Source organism: Ricinus communis, chromosome 1, assembly GCF_019578655.1.
Source record: "Ricinus communis isolate WT05 ecotype wild-type chromosome 1, ASM1957865v1, whole genome shotgun sequence".
Classification (NCBI taxonomy): Eukaryota; Viridiplantae; Streptophyta; class Magnoliopsida; order Malpighiales; family Euphorbiaceae; genus Ricinus; species Ricinus communis.
In genome coordinates, this window is record NC_063256.1 from 10,435,662 (window position 1) to 10,455,417 (window position 19,756).

General features: G+C 35.2%; 4 protein-coding genes across 5 annotated transcripts; 2 read left to right on the plus strand and 2 right to left on the minus strand.

The window, feature by feature from the left end:
• The first annotated feature begins 365 nt into the window (after positions 1 to 365).
• LOC8263498 lies at positions 366 to 4,309 on the plus strand. 2 transcript variants are annotated; one of them, XM_015721899.3, is made up of 4 exons: positions 366 to 566; positions 670 to 770; positions 2,273 to 3,254; positions 3,507 to 4,309. In XM_015721899.3, the coding sequence occupies exons 3-4, from the start codon at positions 2,290 to 2,292 to the stop codon at positions 3,985 to 3,987; spliced, it is 1,446 nt and encodes a 481-aa protein (XP_015577385.1). In that variant the 5' UTR covers positions 366 to 566; positions 670 to 770; positions 2,273 to 2,289; the 3' UTR covers positions 3,988 to 4,309. The 2 variants fall into 2 exon arrangements, with proteins under 2 accessions (XP_015577385.1, XP_015577384.1); XM_015721898.3 differs by having other exon boundaries at positions 367 to 566; positions 2,270 to 3,254.
• An 859-nt stretch (positions 4,310 to 5,168) lies between these two features.
• LOC8263499 lies at positions 5,169 to 7,260 on the plus strand. Its single transcript, XM_002523277.4, has 3 exons — positions 5,169 to 5,367; positions 6,013 to 6,095; positions 6,988 to 7,260. Exons 1-3 carry the CDS (start codon positions 5,289 to 5,291, stop codon positions 7,015 to 7,017), a joined length of 192 nt encoding a protein of 63 aa, XP_002523323.2. The 5' UTR covers positions 5,169 to 5,288; the 3' UTR covers positions 7,018 to 7,260.
• A 444-nt stretch (positions 7,261 to 7,704) lies between these two features.
• On the minus strand, positions 7,705 to 9,479 carry LOC8263500 (uncharacterized protein At4g00950). The gene is made up of 2 exons (XM_002523278.4): positions 8,520 to 9,479; positions 7,705 to 8,198 (listed from the first exon to the last, which is right to left on the minus strand). Exons 1-2 carry the CDS (start codon positions 9,159 to 9,161, stop codon positions 8,121 to 8,123), a joined length of 720 nt encoding a protein of 239 aa, XP_002523324.2. The 5' UTR covers positions 9,162 to 9,479; the 3' UTR covers positions 7,705 to 8,120.
• A 4,872-nt stretch (positions 9,480 to 14,351) lies between these two features.
• On the minus strand, positions 14,352 to 19,036 carry LOC8263501 (auxin response factor 11). Its single transcript, XM_015721891.3, has 15 exons — positions 18,312 to 19,036; positions 17,967 to 18,076; positions 17,752 to 17,847; positions 17,599 to 17,655; positions 17,167 to 17,319; positions 17,001 to 17,085; positions 16,770 to 16,860; positions 16,502 to 16,666; positions 16,290 to 16,403; positions 16,132 to 16,204; positions 15,899 to 16,046; positions 15,183 to 15,811; positions 14,905 to 15,092; positions 14,678 to 14,812; positions 14,352 to 14,541 (listed from the first exon to the last, which is right to left on the minus strand). Exons 1-15 carry the CDS (start codon positions 18,367 to 18,369, stop codon positions 14,526 to 14,528), a joined length of 2,118 nt encoding a protein of 705 aa, XP_015577377.1. The 5' UTR covers positions 18,370 to 19,036; the 3' UTR covers positions 14,352 to 14,525.
• Between the last annotated feature and the right edge of the window lie 720 nt (positions 19,037 to 19,756).

The following is a 19,756-nucleotide window of genomic DNA, read 5'->3' on the forward strand; positions in this document are numbered from 1 at the left end:
AAACATATAAAGTTTATTTATAAGAAGAAGATAAAAAGAATTCATTATAGAAAGATGCTGATTTTGGTTGTTACTTGATTGTACCAGAGTGCACTGTTTATGAAGTTCTTAGGAGAAGCCGCAAGGGTAGTTGGATTGGGACCTACGATCTTTCTACGTGGCGCTATCACCAAATGGTCCTCCCTTTCAATCAAGTCTTATCTTCTAAATGAGTTGGGCCTACGCCTCTCTTTTCCCCCACTCACCACTCGCCACGTGTGCGGAGGTGTAAGGTAAAAGCCATTACACAACACACACTGGTTTTCAAGTAAGCAAACGTGGACCACACCGGTGAAAGGGACGGCGCAAAGGCCGGTGTTTTCACTCTGTCGTTTTGGGAAATATTTCACCTCCTTTATCGATTGCTGCTTCTTGCTGCTAAAATTTCAAGGCCAAAATATATTTTATTTATTTATTTATTTTTATTTTAAAAAGCGCTATCGAGTGTACTGTGGGCTGTGCAAAGCGACAGATAAAAGAGAAAAAATGAAACTGAAAAATAAAGGGCTAAAGCCTGAACCTGAAAGGTCTGTAGTTGTTGTTATTGCTGCGTATCTTCTGTAGATTTTTTATTTTTATATAAATTTCTTTTGGAAATCAAAAACGATTCGTTTTGTTCTCATCATACAGCTTTTCTTCAATGAATTCAACCAGATCTACCCAATAATACAATACAAAATAACTAGTTGCTCATTTCCGTCCAGTTTTGCACGGATTCAATCCATATTTTGGTTTGTACTCTTCTCTTTTACTCTCTTTACCTTTCCATCTTTAATTTTCTGCCTAATTTTTTTTAATCTCATATAAATATTCAGTCTGTTTGCTCGGAAATTGGGTGCAGTTTCTAAATTATACGCTTTAATTTCTTTAGCTTATCGTGTTGGTTGTTAGAGGGCTTTCCTTATGTTCTCATCAATTAGGGTGTGCTTTTCTCTCCACATAAGGATTATTATATTCTTTATGGATTCTTAAGTAATTACAAATTTATGGGCTGATTTACAATATCTGTTCTTCTTTGGTATTAGTATATTTTTGCTTGTGCTTGATCTCGTATGTTTGTTTTGATTTTAGTTGGTGATAATTTTTTTTCTTTCTCAGTTTGTACATGAACTTAAATAGTCATTTTACTTTTAGATGTGTAATTTTGTGATGAAGGTACTCTTTTGTTATCCTCGCAACTTGGAGTGATGCTTTGGTCATAAATTAACTAGCATGTTTTCTACCAGACTTTTTTTTTCTTTTGAGTTTATGCAAGAAGAATATTTAAGAGTAACCAAAATATGCCTCTATTTTTCAACGCTTAGGCATTTGCTCATGGATTTTCGTGTACTGTTGTTTTTGCTGAGTAAAATTGTGATATTTAAAAAAAATAAAAAAATAAAAAATATTTTTGTCCTCTTTTCTTCGTCCTGTAAATAAGTTTTGTATTTATAAAACAATTTTCAGGTTAACATTCGTGATTGTGCATATCTCAATATTTTCAAGAAGATTTAGATTAAATGGTCCTCTGTTGTATGATTGATTGATTATTTGCATAAAAAGTCCTTATTGTCTTTGGTTTTGGTTATCATATTGACATATGGGAAGTCTTGCTTATGACTTACGTACAGTTGTTGGTAGTTTTTGGGTCATATATCAACTTGTTCTACTCCAGCGGATTTTCTGTAGAGTTCTTTTCACATTTTATCTTTTCTTAAATAAATGAACCCACCTGCTATTTATAATGTTGATTTATGCTTGAGATAATTGAATAGTTGTCATGGTTATGTTATTCACCAGTGGTTTTTGTTCTAGTATGGTATCTGATTTCTGTTTATATTATGAAGTTCAGAGGGAGCATTCACATTTATTACTTTGAAATACAATTTCCCGGTGGTATGGTATGTTTTTGAACCCTATCATAAACAAGATCACTCCTATAGGCTAAGGGCACTTCCAAAATCCAATGTGCTGAGAGGATTTATTGGCAGATTTCACATGTTAATAGCGATTCACATTCTCCATTAGAGCTCTAAGTGTTGCATTTTACTTTCTTCATAGCTTGCTGTCTGCGATGCTCACAGTGTCGTCTCTTTTTCCTCCCCATGTTTCTGTTGACAAGACAAATAAATTTTTAGCCTTATCTCATTGAAGGATAAGCTTATCAGTCTATTTTTCTCATTTAGCTTTGATCCTTCTTGGGGTATCAATGCCTGTTAAGGCTAACTGAAAGTTCTTATGTTATGCACAGTAGATGCATCTGATAAAAGGATGGCAGTAGCGGAAGCAAGGGCTGCATGGCAAAGAACAGCTAATCGTTGTTTTGTCCAAGAAGATGCCAAAAGAGCGCCCAAGTTAGCTTGCTGCCAGTCATCATCTTCATCATCTAAACAGGTTGATGGTGGACCAACAAATGCAGCAGAAATGCCAGAGAATTCTGCTGTAGGTTTCATGCCTTTCCACAGGAATGCCTCGTATTCCAGCCTACCCCCTGATACAAGATGGTGGCTTCAGCTGCAACCTAGTTATGGATACCAAAAGGGTTTTACGTATGAACAGCTAGATAAATTAGAGAATGAGGTGGAAATTTTGAGAGCTGAATTTGTAAACGCGCCCTCTATAATTGATGAGATCCGGCCTCATGATGACAGAGGCAGCACTCGTTTTGATGGCAATAAGAAATATGAGCCTTCCTTTGATCCACATTTTAGGATCTCGGCTGATTATAGGAACAGAGATCCTAATGTTAAGAACCAAGAGGCAGGGGTTCTATATGATAAGAATGCCCAAGAATTTATTGAACCCAAGGACACAAAAGAAAACTCCAAATTGATGGATTTGGATCCATTTGAATGTTTGAGACCGCAAAAGAGTGATGACTATTGTTTTGATTCAGAATCACCTTTTAGTGGGAGTGAAAAGAGTGTACCATGGTGGCGCACAACAGATAAAGATGACTTAGCCTCCTTGGTTGCACAGAAGTCTGTTGATTATATTGCAAATTGTGACCTTCCCCCACCTCAGAAGCTGCATCTTAGGAGATACCCACATGGCCGTCCCGGAGCTTCTGATCATGATGATTCGATAGCTTTATCTTTGGATGGGAAGGCACAGAGTGGTTGTATCTCTAGCCCGTTAGTTCATGCACATGGCTGTCCCAGTTCTGAAAGCATGCACGGAAGACACAGGGCTTCAGTTGAAGGTCACTTACAAAGTGGTTTAAACAAGCCATTCAGGTATCTAACCAAATTAAATCTTCTGGTTGTATTTGTACGTGAATTCTTCCTTCTGATATCTGGTAGATGCACAAGTCTGTTGAGTATGCATGTTTCTATTTTTCTTTCAAAATTTCTGCTCGTGTTTGAATGGTTTAAATAACTCAGTATAACATTAAGCCAGTGAATTTTTTTTCTTTATGCATACTTGTGAATGTTATTAAGCATTTTTATTCACACATGATGTTTGAAGCTCTGAAACCTTAAATGTAGCTCTATCGCAACTCATAAAGAAATGATAGAAATTGGACAAGTTCCGGAGGGTGACCCTTGCAAGGCTCAACTATTGGAAGCACTCCGTCATTCTCAAACACGAGCCAGGGAAGCAGAGAAGGTGGCAAAGCAAGCCTGTGCTGAGAGGGAACACATCATTAAGCTCTTTTTCAGACAGGCCTCGCAACTTTTTGCATACAAGCAATGGTTCCACCTGCTACAGCTTGAAAGCCTTTACTACCAGGTGAAGAATGGTGGACAGCCAATGTCTACTCTGTTCCCTGTGGCGCTTCCTTGGATGCCTCAGAAAGGTAGGAAAATGCGGAAGAGCTGGCAGAAGTCGACAAGGGGGAAACGTGGGAAGCGCGGACGACCGAGTCATGACATTAGCAAGTATGCTGTTGCACTTGCATTGGGATTGGGTCTTGTTGGTGCCGGGTTACTTCTGGGATGGACAGTAGGGTGGATGTTGCCTATTTGAGTTTCAACTAAAGTTTCGTGCATATGAAAATATATTTATGAGGGAAAAGGGCTGGGGTTTATTTTATTTTCATATCTATGTTCTTAGCGTCTCAGTTTCTTTCTTTTTTTTTTTTTTTTTGTATTTTGGTGGTTGTATATCCCGCTGTATTTGTATTGCTTGTGCACAAATGATGGGAGGGGTTGTTCATGTGAATATGGTGGGGGTAGATTTTCAATCAATGAAAATCTCATCATTTGGTGATACTACTGTATGTATATATGTATGATTTAATCTTAGTTTCATAATTTCCTGTTTGGAAAATCCAATGATGCATTATGAATTTCGGGATTTAGTTGTTATATTCCATTATGCTTTTGATAATTATGGTTTGGTTGAGGACGGATCCAATTAATTCAGGTTTTGAAATGCTCTCCGCTTCTACTGGATATAAAACCTTTTTTAGCTACTCTTTGTAATTCTTTTCCTAAAAATTATAATTCCTTTATTCTTGGAATAGTTTCGAGTAAATATAAAAATGGCTTTTCTCAAATTTGGATGTAGAATTACTGCTTTTTTAAAGGCCAAATTAATTTTTCATTTTTCATTTTTTATATTTTATTTTACCAAACTTTAAAATTTTTATTTTATTAATTTTTTATGTTTTTGCCAAAATATTTCTATAAAAGATAGTTTTTATATTTATATTTTAATTTTAATTAAAGACGCTTAGATTTTTAATAATGAAATGAAATAAAAAAAAACTTAATAAAATAAAAACTAAGTTACGTAGTTCGGATCCACAATCCTCACATAGTTGTGTTCCGATGATTTTTCTGTTAAACTAAAGAAGCTATAGATTTTAATTGGGATGAAGCTTTTCAACCCTAAAATCAACCTCACTTTTTTATTCATTTTAAAATATATTATTTCTTGAAGGTTAATTTACATTCATCCTCTCCTCCTTTATAATCATGTAGCATCAACATTTCTTCAATTTAACACGTGTCATGCTAATTCCAACCCCTTGGCGATGTGTGCATGACACCTGGCCTTTGCTCGTGATGTATCGTCTGACACCTGGACATGACCTAGCTATGCCACCTGGGCAAAATCCTACCATTCCCAACTTATACAAGAAAAGGCCCATATTTGGTTCCAATTTGGGCCAGCAAAGGCCGGCCTTCTTTAGATGGGAGAGGATGCGTGGGAGCTCTCGAAAGCAACAATTGGTTATTGGATCTTCGATAGATCAAAAGAAATTTTAAAAAAGAAATAAAAAAAAAGAATTGAATTGGAGAAGAGAGCGAGAAGGGGAAGGGATGGCGGTGATGGAGAAGCTGAAGATATTCGTAGTGCAAGAGCCAGTAGTAGCAGCTTCTTGCCTTATAGCTGGTGTTGGTGCGTCTTCTTTTTTATTTTTAATCTCCTGTCTTTCTCCTTTTCTTTTACCATTCTCTCCTAATCTATAGCTTTACCTTATTATCATTACTATTATTGCATTCATATGATCGCTTACTAAACTAACTTCTGATTTTAATTTTATTCGTAAAAACCCTCCATTTTTTTATCTTTATTTTATTGTATTTGAAAGATCTATCAAAACTTGGAAACTTGGTGGATTAGTTTTCCAAGTTTTAGCAGTTCTAGGGATTTCACTTTTACTGTTCTTATGTTTATTCCAATCATCAGCGCTATAGAAAATATATAGTTTTGACGGATATATAGAAATTATTTGTTAGGGCTGTGTTACCTGAATTTACTGGATAATCAATTACTGATTAATATTGTTGACTGGATAATCATTTTATCTCGTTTTCCCTAAATCATTAATAGAATCACATCTTATATTGTAAATTCAAGTTTTGTATTTTGGCAATAACTTAATTTTCCTTCCTATTTATATGGCCTTGATGGTTACAAGTTGTAGATACCCTAATGCAAGGACACATTTCCACCTTGTTTTTCCTGTTAATTTTTTCCCATGTGCAATGTGCTGCATTCGAAGAGAAACGCTTATTTAATCTTAAATATTGCAAATTTCAGGTCTTTTCCTTCCAGCCGTGGTTAGGCCGATTTTGGATTCTTTTGAAACAAGCAAACAAGTCCCTCAGCCTGCCTTAAGTGATGTGAGTATATAATTAAGGATTACCAATCTTTCTTGAGCAAAAATTTTATGCCTTCATTAAGCATCACAGTGTAATCTGAAGTGTGTGTGCATAATAGTGGCATTTAATGTTGATGATTCTCCCTATTGCTTCTTCTTTTTATTTTTATTATTTCTTTTGTATGTTATGTAGCTGTGTGGTAATAGCTGTCATTTTGAATGGATGAACCTTGAGATTAAAATATTATTGTCTGATTGATTATCTGCAGTGTCTCAATTTTCTCTTCTTCATTGAAGTAATACTATAATCTTTTGAAACATGATAATTCATAGATTTTTTTTATTAGGAAAATATATGGATAAAGGAAACAATTGTTACTGGTACTAACAGATTAAGAACTGATAGACTATTTATTGAACAAAAACTATCCTGGTTGGCTGGTTATGAGTTATGTCATCTGATTTCTTTGGTTGATAGTACCTTCTAAGGAAAAAAATTGGAAAAAGGACCTGATATTTGAAACACGGAATTACCTCATGGTATATCAACAATGCCCAGTTTAGCTAGCTCTGTTAACATTTTTATGACATAGACTTCCCTCTAATTATTTTGGAAGTCGGGCTTTATTGAGTTTAATGTGAATTTTTGAAGATAAATATTTCTCAAATGGCATGACTAACTTATTAAACTTTGATGGGACTTTGACTAGTGTGCTTGATTCTTTTAATCATGGAGCCTCAAAGTTTCTAGCACTTGGCTGGTCCCTTAATAATAGAGATTGGGTGTGCCAAGACTGTGATAGTGGAAGTGCACATATTTGATGCCAAGAACTGTTTTCAGTTTTTTCTAGAGATTTCAACACTGTTGCTCTTTGCTCCATTCTTCTGAAACTGATCCCTTGAACTTTGTGCAGGTGGTTGCAGGTGTGCGTAAAAAGCAGTAATGAAGAGGCATCAAACATTCTCCCATCTCTTTTCAGTTTTACTCTTTTCCTGCATTCCGAGGGGCATGAAATAAGCTTTCCTTTAGATTTGTTGAATCTGAGAAGTATTGCACATTGAACATCTGTTTTGTATCAGTATATGAATATTAGTATTGCACATTTCAACATCTCGTCTTTCATCAGTATATGAATATGACTTGCAACGTCGGATTAGCAATTTTAAACAGTTGATGCTTCATTGAAAATCCAATGCTTTTATTCATTTATGGGGTTTTTTATCATGTTGAGACTGGTAAGGTTTTTCTTAGTGTTTGTGCAAGCATTGAGGCCTTTTCAGCAACATGATAGCTACTTTGAAGTAATGGCTGATAATATACTTGTCTAGGTGTCTTAAACTAGCAACACAAATTGGAAGATGCTACTCTATATGCTTTACTGCTTGAGCCAGATAGGTGCTGCCTGTTTGCAGGATATAAAGGAAGGTTTTCTAAAATGGTTAATGTGAACCATGGGAAATTAAATCTACAGGTTGGATGTATTCAATCAACAATCACTGAAGTTGCTTGCTCGAAGTTGATGATTCAACTTCTAGTCTTGCCTGGACGGAGAACTTTTAACTTGTTCTTGTTCGAAGTCAGGATTTTGTTCTATTTGGAACGGCTGAAAACAGGAAATTTTGGAGAAAGCTCATGAAAAGTAATATGCAATGTATGCCAACTGTTCAACAAGTACATTAAGAATTGCCATCCTTTCTTTCTAGACAAGTGAGTTATTGGATTGAACAATATCATATTAGTCTTGACTAGTGCTTTAACTCCTCACGCCTCGGTGATACATTCAATGCTGCATTATCTAATATCTAACCACATGGCTATAAAGATCCCAATAATTGTTCCCATAAAATGCACTCAGAATTGAAGGAGCAGCAAGCAACTGCCAGACAGGCCCTTGAAGAACAACGGTGTAGAATAGCAATAGGGCAAGTAGTGATGAGCTATGGCACAACGAAAACGACATTCTCGTTGAAAGAGATATATCACAGGACATGACTACAGCGGTTCCGGGAAATTTAATGCGATACACCTTTTTTCTTCAAAGAAAAGTCAAATGAAGAACCCGTCTTTCTTCAGTTTTCTGCTCCTCCATGGAACTACCTGCTTCAAGCCTTCATAAATAGTTGCCTGCAAATATATGTCAACACAAACTGTTAACTGGTGATGAGCAAACGGGCTAACTTGAGACAATGGCAACTCGCTCTATCAACCAAGGCTACAAGGACAATCAAATCATGACTCGTGAAGGAAAGGAAAATGACGTGCTTTTCTCGATGTAATTTGCAATTACATAGCTCAATCATTTAATGGAAATTCACTGCTCAAATTTGCATTGCAAATCTAAAATGGACTTAAAACAGAAAATAATCCCAACAGATAGTTGACCCTAAGACGCGGGACTTCTGAAACAGAATGAAGAAAAACAAAATAAAAGAGTCGAGAACTAACCCAGAAATGAGACCTGGAACTAGTGGAAAAGCTGCCTGATCTTCTGATCCTTGTGATCGTAACATTCTTGCTACTTATTTCTTTTTCCTCTTCATTACCATCTTCAACCTCTCTATCCATAGACGACGATGGAAACACATAGCTAGCTCCAGCAACCTCTCTTTTACCCTTAAAACCCCTCCTTCCCCAACGCCAAGACCCCAGAAAACCTCTATCTTTTATCCCTCTCTTGCTAAGGACCAAGGCAGTAAACTGATCTCTTTCAGGACTACAAGTACGAAAAGATCCGTAACATTCCCTTCTTATCATTCTAAAAGAAGATGACTGAAATCTTGATGACCTCCCCGTATAAGGTCCATCCAAGACGGTAGTTGGCGAAGGCAGCTTACTAACATTGGCCTCCAACAACAGTCTTGGAGGCAACTCTAGGCACTTGGGGCTTAAGTCGGTTGGGGTGGTAATAGCACCAGAGCATTCTCTTGGCTTGCCAGGCTCCTCCTCCCACCGGAAGGGGACCGCGGCTGAGGAGTAGAGCGGCGGGGTTAGCATCCCCGATCTCTGTGGCGATTGCACGTATGGTGGCTTCAGGAATAGCGGTAATCTTGGTGTAGAACTGTCTTCTGCTTCTGCTTCAGATCCCATTACTCTTTCCTCTTCAATGCTTTGTGTTTTTTCTGGGTTTGTTGTACTGTATAGAGTTATGTTGTCTGTGCTCTTAGGTAGTGTGAATCAGGACCAGAGGAGACAATGAGGAAGATGGGAAGAGAAATGTCATTGTATGAGGAAAAAGGCCAGCCTTTCTTTCTTCCTTTTTTTTTTAATGTTTTAATGTATTAATAGCCTTATTTCTTTCTTTCTACTAGTCATTACTTTATTTTCATGTGCAGTGGAGCTATAATAAGAGCATTTCTACATGCTTGTCATGAGGACTGAATTTGCACTACATAATTAGGTTTAGTTAAATTAGAGTTGGAGTGATGGAGCAATGATTATGATTCATGGCCTCTTGTAACTATAATGCATTTGACAAGTGACAACTAATAAAAACAACATTAGTACCAAAAGTGTTGATTAGTTGTAAAAAATTTCCTACTGAAGTTGGCCCATCATATTGCAAAAGCAATAAGGTGAAATTATATCTTAGTTGCATGTCCATTATCTAATGCTGATTCTAAAACCTACCCTCTTATTTATATTTAAAAAATAAAAACAGTGAAAGTACTAAAGCAGCAAATCCCTTTTTTCTTCTTTTCTTTTTCTTGGTTATGGTTAAATGAGAAAAGTCTGATTTGAGGATGACCTTAGCTTTACTAAAGTATGTCATGGATTTATATCCATTCAAATTAAAGAAATGTAAAAGGAGGCACAAGTCTTTCAAATATTTGACACTGTATCTAATATTTGGTAGCCATAAATTCACTGCTTCCAAGCGCACCTGATTGTAACTTCGATCAAGACCAGACATTGGATCCCAGCATGTGATAGAGAATCTGCCCTTTGCCCAGTTTTGCACTTGGACTTTACTTGATTCCTGAAATGCCCCTCTGCACGAGTCATTCCTCGCTGCCACCAAACTGAGCTTCCTTAAAAACCTCTTGTCACTAGCAAATGGATGCATTTGAGAAGGAAGGAATATCATAATTTTCTTCATATGGAAGTATAATGTTGATACTTATAAAAAGTGACAGTTGAGATTGTCAATACTGTCTCAATTATATTAGTCTCGATCTCCAAGAGTGTGATACTTCGAGCTGCCCAAGTGACAAACAGATTATGTTTTGTAGTGCGACGTGGTATTCATTTGCCTTGTTATTTCACTAATTGATAGGCAACTATCTCGTTGAACTATATTTTTCTTTTCTTGCATGATTCCCTTACTGAACAAGATTTTCCATGTAAGTTGAGCTTAGTCAAATGTGTAGACGAAGAGGGTCTTATGTGCTTGGTCTCCAAGTTGGGTCCTGTAAGATAAAATTAAGGTCAGAAGACAGAGCCACTGGGTTAGTTTAATTAAGTTAATCCCTTTAATGTAGAGTTGTAGATCACAGTAAGTTAAGTGAAGAAGGGGAAGAATTAATAGAACAGACTCTCATGCATGTGATCATGTACATATATTAGAAAGTAGGGTGTTCTTTGTGTGAGGATGATTTTCTCTGATTACCCACGTACATGGGCGATTTAATTAGATGTTACTAGCATTCTCGAATTGGATATGTGAGTTCTGACAGTTTTTTTTTTTCTCAAGATTATTGGATCTGAATTGTAAAGATATTAGCCTTGTCTTGTCTGGACAACGTTAGTAGGTTTCACCAATTAGGTCATCATTAGAGACACAGTCTGATGCAAAATAAGGGAGGTGAGATTTGTGAATGGAGATGTGAAGGAAAATGAAGCAACCCACATACATTACCATTACCACACCATAGCTACCCACTCATCTCTAAAATCCAAAAAGTCAAAAGCCGAACCAAGAAAGTATTTTGTCATTTTCGGAGTGAAGAAAGCGTGCTCAAAAAGAAGAAAAAAAGAAAAGAAAAGAAGCAGAGTGAGTACAGCAGAAGATCCAAGTATTGATCTCTCCTTTGACTTGAGGCTCTGTTTGTCTGTGGCACCCCCTTTCTCTAGCTTCCTTATGCATTTGAAACGGGGGGAACACTTGTTCTCTGCGGCTTTTTTATCTTCTGTATATGAACATTATTTTTGTAAGTATATGCATAGAAAAAGTTTGAAATAGGAAACCACTTTTTCAAATATAACACACAGTTCAAACCTACTAAATTAAAAGAAAAAACACAAAAATGAATATTGATTAGGTAGTTAAACAGGTAAAGAAAACAGCATATTAAAAACAGGAGACAGTTTGTTAACTTTAGTAAAAGAATAATTATTCATCTGGGTATTAGTATAGGACCAGAAACAAGAAAACTTTGATACTGCTGCTAAATAAGTCCAATACCAAATGCAACTGATATATATATATATAGGATCTTGGTGGGAATCCACACAATCAGTGCGGGATCAAGAGGGCCAAGGGGATTTCGCTTCTCTGTAATCTTTTTGTAATTTTTATTTCAGTTCCTACAAAAATATTGGTTTTTTCTTTCACATCTTTTGATATATGTATTGACTTTTTATTCACTCCCTTCAAACGAATTTATGTATCCGTCACTGCACGCAATTATTATCTAAATGAAGTGGAAAAGCAAAGTCAATCAGCAAAAGTTACTTGGATGCGATAGTTTTTCTTTTTCTTCTCCTTTCTTTTCATATGAAACACCATTTATAGAGGCGGGCCTCATTTTACATAGATTAAAGACTATTTATCTGATTCATGTGGTACAGAATAGAGAGACGTGGTGAAGATTTGTTGAGAACAGAAAATGGCAAAAGTTTTACAGTGGTTAGACAATTTTTGGGCCAGCAAAAGGTGGTACCACTAATTATTTCAGTTTATCCATAATACCCAGATGGGGCAGTGCAAAAGCTACTTCATTTTTCTTGTCTTTATCTGGGCAAAAATCTTTTCTTATCATGGTAAGTGGAAAATGTTGTCAGGGTCATCTAACTTGGTCAATAGAAATGTGCTTATCATCGAAGCTCTCTATTTAAATCAGAGATCAAAAGCCAAAGAAAATAGAAAAAAACTTAATCTAAGACTTAACATTACCAAGATGTGACACGTTTTATGATGTGTGTCCAAATCTAATTTTCGCTGATTTGGTTTTATGAGTATCAAAGATTACATCAAGAATGTATGAATATTTATAGGAATGGCAATTTGGTATCCTAATCATGGGTTCTCTTTGTTGGTGCTGGACAAAGATTAGTTAGATTGTTGGGCTCGTACCCGCGAGATTTGGCCCAAGAATTTTAATTTTATATTCTTAATTTTCGCATAATTAAAACGTATTTTAACAATTCAAATTTTTTGCTTTTATCAAAAAAAGAACAATTCAGATTTTTGTTCTATTCTTGTGCAACCTAACGTCATTGTTGTTTTATTATAAAATAAACTCTTACTTTGAGTTTCTATTATTCTCTGAAACAATATCTGAATCGATTTGATAATTAAAAAAAAAACCATTAAATATAAGTAAGGTAGAAATGCTATACTATTCTATTTATTCTCCATTTCCAGATTATTACCATAAATTGATGATTCCACCTTGTGAATAATATTACCAATTATGAGCTTTCATATGGTCCTAATTTAAAAAAAGTAAAACTTCGTATCATTACTTATTATACGTATAAATTATTATTATAAAAATTATATTATAATTTTATTTAACAAATTAATATATAATATAATAATACATAGTAAATGATTCTTCTAATAGAGTAGTATTATAATAATAATAAACATATAAATTAATATATTAATAAAATAAAAATTATAAATAGCATATCGTTTCTTTTATGACTTCTTATTTTTTATTTCTATATAAATGTGTGTTAAATTATTTAAATTATATATATAAAGTACGATATAAAATAACTCATTAATTATTTATAGGCTTAAGAATGTATGTGGAAATATAATAAAATTAAAATAATAAATACATAAATAAATAAAATCAATGAAATAAATTTAACAATATCATACAAAATCTCCACAAGTATAGTTTATAATATACATTATGATTAATATCGAAAATATATTTTTATTATTATTTTTAGAAATATTTTAAATAATTTTAAAATATTAAAAAAATTATTTTTATTTATAAACACAAGTTATATTATTATCCAAAATCAAAAATAATTATGGTAATTGTATAACTTGTAGATAAAATACTAACTTTTCCAGATCGAATCCATCAGTGATAAAGGGTATGAATTTTGGGCTACAAGCGAGGCAGTGTTTAGAGCCCAATTTTGTCAACAAGGTTGGGCCGCGATAAGCTATTGTGGGCTAATATTGTTTTTAGGCCTACATTAAGAGTTGAAAATTCTAAGGTTTTAAGAATTCGTAAAAAAATTAATATTTTAATTTTGATAAGCAGTTGAAATGGATGAAGTTTGAAAGTAATTTTAAAATTGAACAAAAAAGGTTTGTAAGAGAAGTCAGGTAAGACCAGAAAGAGAATTAGCGAGTGACCAGTGAGCTTAGAGTTCGGGTTTTTCCTTTTTTCTTTTCAGGCGCAAACTAACACCCGTAAGAGAGCTTTCATGTACCTTATATAGCGCTTTACAAAAGGAAAAGTCGGTCAACCAGAGAACAACACATTTAATTTCCACCTTTCTAATACTCGACTTCTTTTATCTTTGTTTCTACTTTAACAAACATGTTTGCTCTATTTTCACTGCCAATTACAGATTATTTATTTTCCAAAAATGCTCTTTTCCATGTCCATCTGCTTAATTTTCACAACGCAGCAGTCGTAGCTTTTACCAAAATTTGAAATTTTTTAGTTTTTTTATATGGGTTTTTTCTTTCCTCCTGAAATTTTTAACTTGCAACTCATAAGAGTTGAAAGGCAATACTTGGATGAGTTAACGAGGTCTTGTTGGCAAACCATAATCCAAGAAGCTGGTTTCTGAAAATGCAAACTTTTGAAGTGATGGTTATTTCGGCATTAGGTACGGCAGGAGAAAGAATCGACATGTATTTGGTTATTATGGGACCAGTTGCCAGGACAATTATGAAGTCCTGAAATTGCATATACTGCACATCATATGGCCATTTCTGATGGTCCCAAAATATTTAGTCATGCTAAGGTCATCCTCCTCTGTAGGCCTTCCCCGAGGCATCAGGCAGGTATGTAGGACGATAAATGGTGAAAGCTACAAGTCACTACTACTTCCATTAGCAAGAAACCAAGAGCTAACTGCCACCATAACACATACCATACATATGTATATTATAAATATATATATTTCTACAGGGTAATATCAAGTTAAGTCCATAACATTTCTAACCCTGAATCTCCCCAACTTCCCTTCAGTCTTTTGACAGTCTTTACTACCACCCTTCGTCAAAGATCCAGGACGCTTATCCTTCCTTCACTCGACAACTATCCTAGTACAAGCTCAAAAAGAAAAGAGAAAAAAAAAAAAAAGAACTGAACAATACGAAGCGCCAAACCAAAAGAAAATTTAAATTAAAATAGAACCATATGAACGGAAAAGGGATTCTAGACTTTCATGTATCAGACCTATGCTCTGAATCCAAACTTGCAATCGCTCCTTCACCCTCTAAAGATGATGCAAGAAGTTTGCATCTTGTTTTCAGCTTCTTCGCCTCCTCGCTTGAATATATTAATATCTTCCTAACCATCTTACAGAACTCCCTGCAATTAAAAGATATCATCAAAATCCCAGCTAGTATTGTGTCCGTAAAAAGAGATAATGAAGTGTTGGACCAAATGCATTAGCTACCTACCGCCATGGATCATCACCCACAAGCATCATATCCCCCTCATCATCAGTAAATACAACAGCCCATTTCTCACGAGTGGAAAGCTCTCCTTTGATTTCAAACAGTTCCTCCAGCTCTTTGATAAGATCCCCATACCCTTTCAATGCAGTTAGGTCAACAGCACGACCAACAGCTACTCCTTGCATTTGAACCTACTCAGAAGCAAACAACTTCTGTTAATCAGAAAGTAATGCTAAGAGGGCAAGCTATTCATACCTCCTTTCAACAACTATAAATGTTACCTTGGTACGAGTTCTTGTGGAAGTAGTACCCGGCTTGCTATGCGTCTCCTTTGGCATCACCTCTGATGCAGCTTCCTTCTGCTCTTTGGAGGCCTTCGAGACATCCACATTCTGAGCCTCGTCAGTACCATCAACAGCTGGAGCAGATCCTCTGGGGCCGTTGGAGTCCATCTTTAAACCCAAAGATTCCTTCTCTGGAGGAGCAGCAGTACTAGAATTGCTAATTAAATCAATTCCAAACAATCGGCAGCCCACAGAATTTTCATATTTTTTCCCTTTCTCCACCTGTTCATGCACCAGGCTATTGCTTTGCCTAGATGGAAAAGCAGGTGCATAACCAGAAATAACAGACTGTGTTGTTATAGTTCTGTTGTCATCAGCAGAATCAGAGAATAGGCTGAGAGAGACATCCATATGAGGAGAATGTGGCCAGATGCCCTCTGATCGGACCCTTGAGCTACAGCTGCTGCCATTGAGAAGACAGTTGTCTATTTCCTTCTGCCTCCTGGACCACATGACTTGGCTTTCACAACTTTGAGCTTCAGCAGCACCGCCTAGTTGACTTACCTCAAGAGATTGGGTTGAGCCGGGGTACCAGAAAGGTGAAGTAGCTGAATTGGTGGTAATTTCTGCATCACAATTAATGCATGAAGTTTAAGGGGTCTCACTGAGAAATTACTGAAGAACATAAGAAACAAACGCTCTAATAGTCATACCTGAAGCTGTGGTATCCACAGGTCTGGGTCTTTTACTCTTTCCCACTGTTTGAGGAAGATTTACAGAAGCAGAAGCTGCAAAAGGCTCTATCTCCCATGGAGAAACTCTATCCGGCCTTTGAACTGTTGCTGGTTCATCCCATTGTATCTTCAAGGAAATAAGATACAAAAATCAAAAACAAGAAAGTGAATTAAGTCAGAATTCACAGGTGAATTTACAAACCACAAGCAACCTTTAACGACCGCCATTTAGAGCCTGACCACTCTGGAGAAAAATCTCCTACTCCAACTATAGTTCCCATGAACCTAATCAACCAATTTAGGCAGGAATTATGGATCATCTTAAAACAACAATACAGCAAGACAATCAGAAAACAGAAAGTCAAGGTACCTCCTCTCAGGAGAATCTTCTCCTTCAAATCTCATCTTGAAGCGCATGCCAAGAGAAAATCCATGATTAACAGCCTCCAGATATTTGTTCAACCCAATAATAAATTGGCTTGTTCTAAAGATGTGCACGAAAAACGTGTTAAAGACGCGTAGGCTTACAAGCTAATAAATATGTATACTGAGGGTTTACAGAAAACGGGAGCATTAATGAACCTTGGCTTGTAATAGACAACGAAGAGGGTCTGTGTTGTAACTGCATGAGAGGCAGTAGCAAGAACTCCTAAATGCATGCTTTGGCTAGATATCACAGAAGAAGGCATGGGGCTCTGCTGACGAGCAAGACGTCGAACCCCAACTCGCAGTTCCCCATTATCACTCCTGCATAACATATGTATAGATAACAAATGTAAAGAGAAGAAAAAAAGAACACAAGAACATCCAGAGACCTGAACTTGAATAAACAGTAGGTTAGTCATACTACCTCAAAAACACAAAAGCATCTCCAGCAACCAGTCTCTTTGAAGTAACAAATGTACTCCAACCCGTGGTAAGCAAATGCCTTCGCGGTTGTCCTAATAATAATACAAGGAGATGAGCATAAACATTAAGAAAAAAAAAAGCACACCTCCAATTTCTTCAAAGTCCCCTCATCTCAGGGAACTTGAAAATAGGAACAAGCATGACCAGAATTATAGCTAAAGGAAACATCTACCTCTAAAAATGTGTTTAAAGCGCCACTCATACCCATGAAGATCCTTTGCAACCAGTTCCTGAGTCGGAATTGATTGGTTCATGTCCTGAAGCAAATGAAGCAATGATTTGCCTGAACTTTTCAGTCAATAGCTAATATGCATGAGATTGTGCACTAAGGTTACTACCAATGGAGGCAAGCATTCTGTGGCATGCTTTCTGAGAACAGAGAACCCTCCATGAGTGCTGGTATCAGAAGCTGTTAGAATTTTGCAAAACGAATGAACAGGTCTCTTTTGCGGTTCAGGCGTGCATTGGTCAGGACTTGTAGGTTCTGTTTGCTGTAGTCATCATACTAAAAAAATTATTGCACCACAGTTTAGTTCAAAACCACCATCCCTAACTAGGAAGCAACTATATAACCTTTTATATTTCCCAAAAAAGAAAAATTCAATAGTTAGATAAAGTTAACGAGAAAATTAAAAGTGAGAAATATCATCTATAATTAAATTAAAAAGCCCATCTCATCTAAACAGAAAGCAGGAATTGATTTTGACCAAAATCCTATTTTGCAAATTAACCCCCAAAATAACAATAAGAAATGGAACATTTTTACTCACGTCTACTTCTGGGTGCAAGGTGATCTGTGCATAAACCTCATCTGTCTCTTGTTCTGCCTGTAAATTGAATGAAACAAACTCTTTAAAAAAAGAGCCACCTCGAGTGAAAAAAATAATAACAATGGTTAAATAAGATGAGCAATAATAGCATACCAGAAGATGAATGTGAACAACACGACAAAGGATCTTAGAAGGAAGATTAAACTTTGGGATTTGTTGAGTCAGTTCTTGATTAGTTGATGCTTCCAGCTGCAGATAGTCAGAGATACTTTGAGACCATAACACTCTTCAAGAGAGAAAGCAGATTTTTATCCACACAAGAAGCAAAAAGAAAATTATAACAAGAATAATAATAACAAAGCACAAACCTGTTCCATGTGACCTTGAGGAAAGTAGAAAACTCTCTCTCCAGGTCTTGGTACCTCCACCAATGGACCTGCACATGCCTTCCATAGCTCTGTATACAGATCATCTCGTCCTATATCAAAGAACAAAAGAAGAGATTAATAAATAAAGTCTGCTTTAAACTTTGTCTGGTTACTGAGAGAGCCCAGGAAAAGAGAGGAAGCCCTCTGAAAATAGAAAGAATCCTCCTTTGCGCTACTGAACATACATGCAGCAAACCAAAGGAGGATTCAATTCCATGTTTTAATTTTTCCTTTCTGTTCATCTGGACACAGTTTATTAGACCATCATGTTCTATCCTCACCCACCTCTTTCGCCATGAGAAATCGAACCACTCCTGAGATTATTACTCTCAACATGCACCATCCAAAAACACCACAAAAAACAATGCTGTAGAGAAAGAGAAGCAGAGCAAGAAAAGAAAAGAAAAAAAAAACAATAGAATCCCACTAACAGTGACAAGAAAAGCCCTTTACAAAAGTAAAAGGCTAACCCATTAATGGTTAAAGAAGAAGAAGGAAGAAAAAAGAGAAGCGACGGTTATGTGAGCATTGAATTGAGAATCAGTAGTAACAGTGAAGTGGATGGGGTGTTTAACATCTTATTTCGGTTACAAAAGCGCTACACTCTGCTTTCTTTCTTTCTTTCTTTCTTTCTTTTTGTGTCTTTCAAGAGTCACACTAAAACCGCTGTTTTTATTGGCAACACTTTTGAGAGAGAGAAAGAACAGCAAAACTTCTTTAAGTAAATTTGTTTTTGTTGTTATTGCGGTTGCTATTTTGCAAATTTCTACCTGAAACGAAAGACTTTGAAAATCAAACGTATAACCCAGAATACAAACTACCAAATCCCTAAACCAGCTTTCTCAGTCTCATGATTTTTGTATTCTCTTTCTTTCTTTCTTTCATTAGTTTCTTCTCCACATTCTCTATACTTTCTCTTTCTACTCTATAGTCCTTTTCTGGCCCTCTGGTCCCTGTTATTTTTCTTCTCCAAAATTACTCTCCAGCTAAAACCCACTCTACACTTTCTTTTACCCATACGACTCAGTTGTGTATGAATAATTATAAGATATGTTTTTTTATATATATATTTTTACAATTACGCTTGCACTTTTATATATAAAATAAAATATAAAGATTTTTTTATATATGAGTAATTTTGATACATAGCATAAGATAAAATATAATTTTCATGTTATCATATTTTTATATTTAAATAATAAATTATTATTTATAAAAACTTTATAAGTATAATTTTAATTTTATAGTAATTTATAAATTAGTCTTTCAGTTATATAATATAGTGATTTTTCATCTTAATGAAAGCATATCACTTTTTACTGAATAAATCATTTAAGAAGTATATTTAATATAATTTTTATTCCTATTGTATTAATAGCATCTTAAATATCAGAATTTTATTAAGAAAAAAATTTCGATTGACTTGATTTATTTTATTATTTATAATAAAAAATAACAATAGTCATACAACAAAATAAATAAAATATAAAAATATTTAAATAATAAAAAGATTAGATTATATTTATGAATCCTAGTTACCTACAAAAAATTTATATTTTTGTCAAATTTAACATGTATAAATATTATCAAATTAAATTATTTATACTAGTTTAAATATTTTGCCAAATTTAACATCCGAAAATGTTGACATGGCATCTATTAAAAAAATATCAATATAAAGGTTTTGTCATATTGTCTCACAAATTTAGTAAATTTTATTTATTTTATCT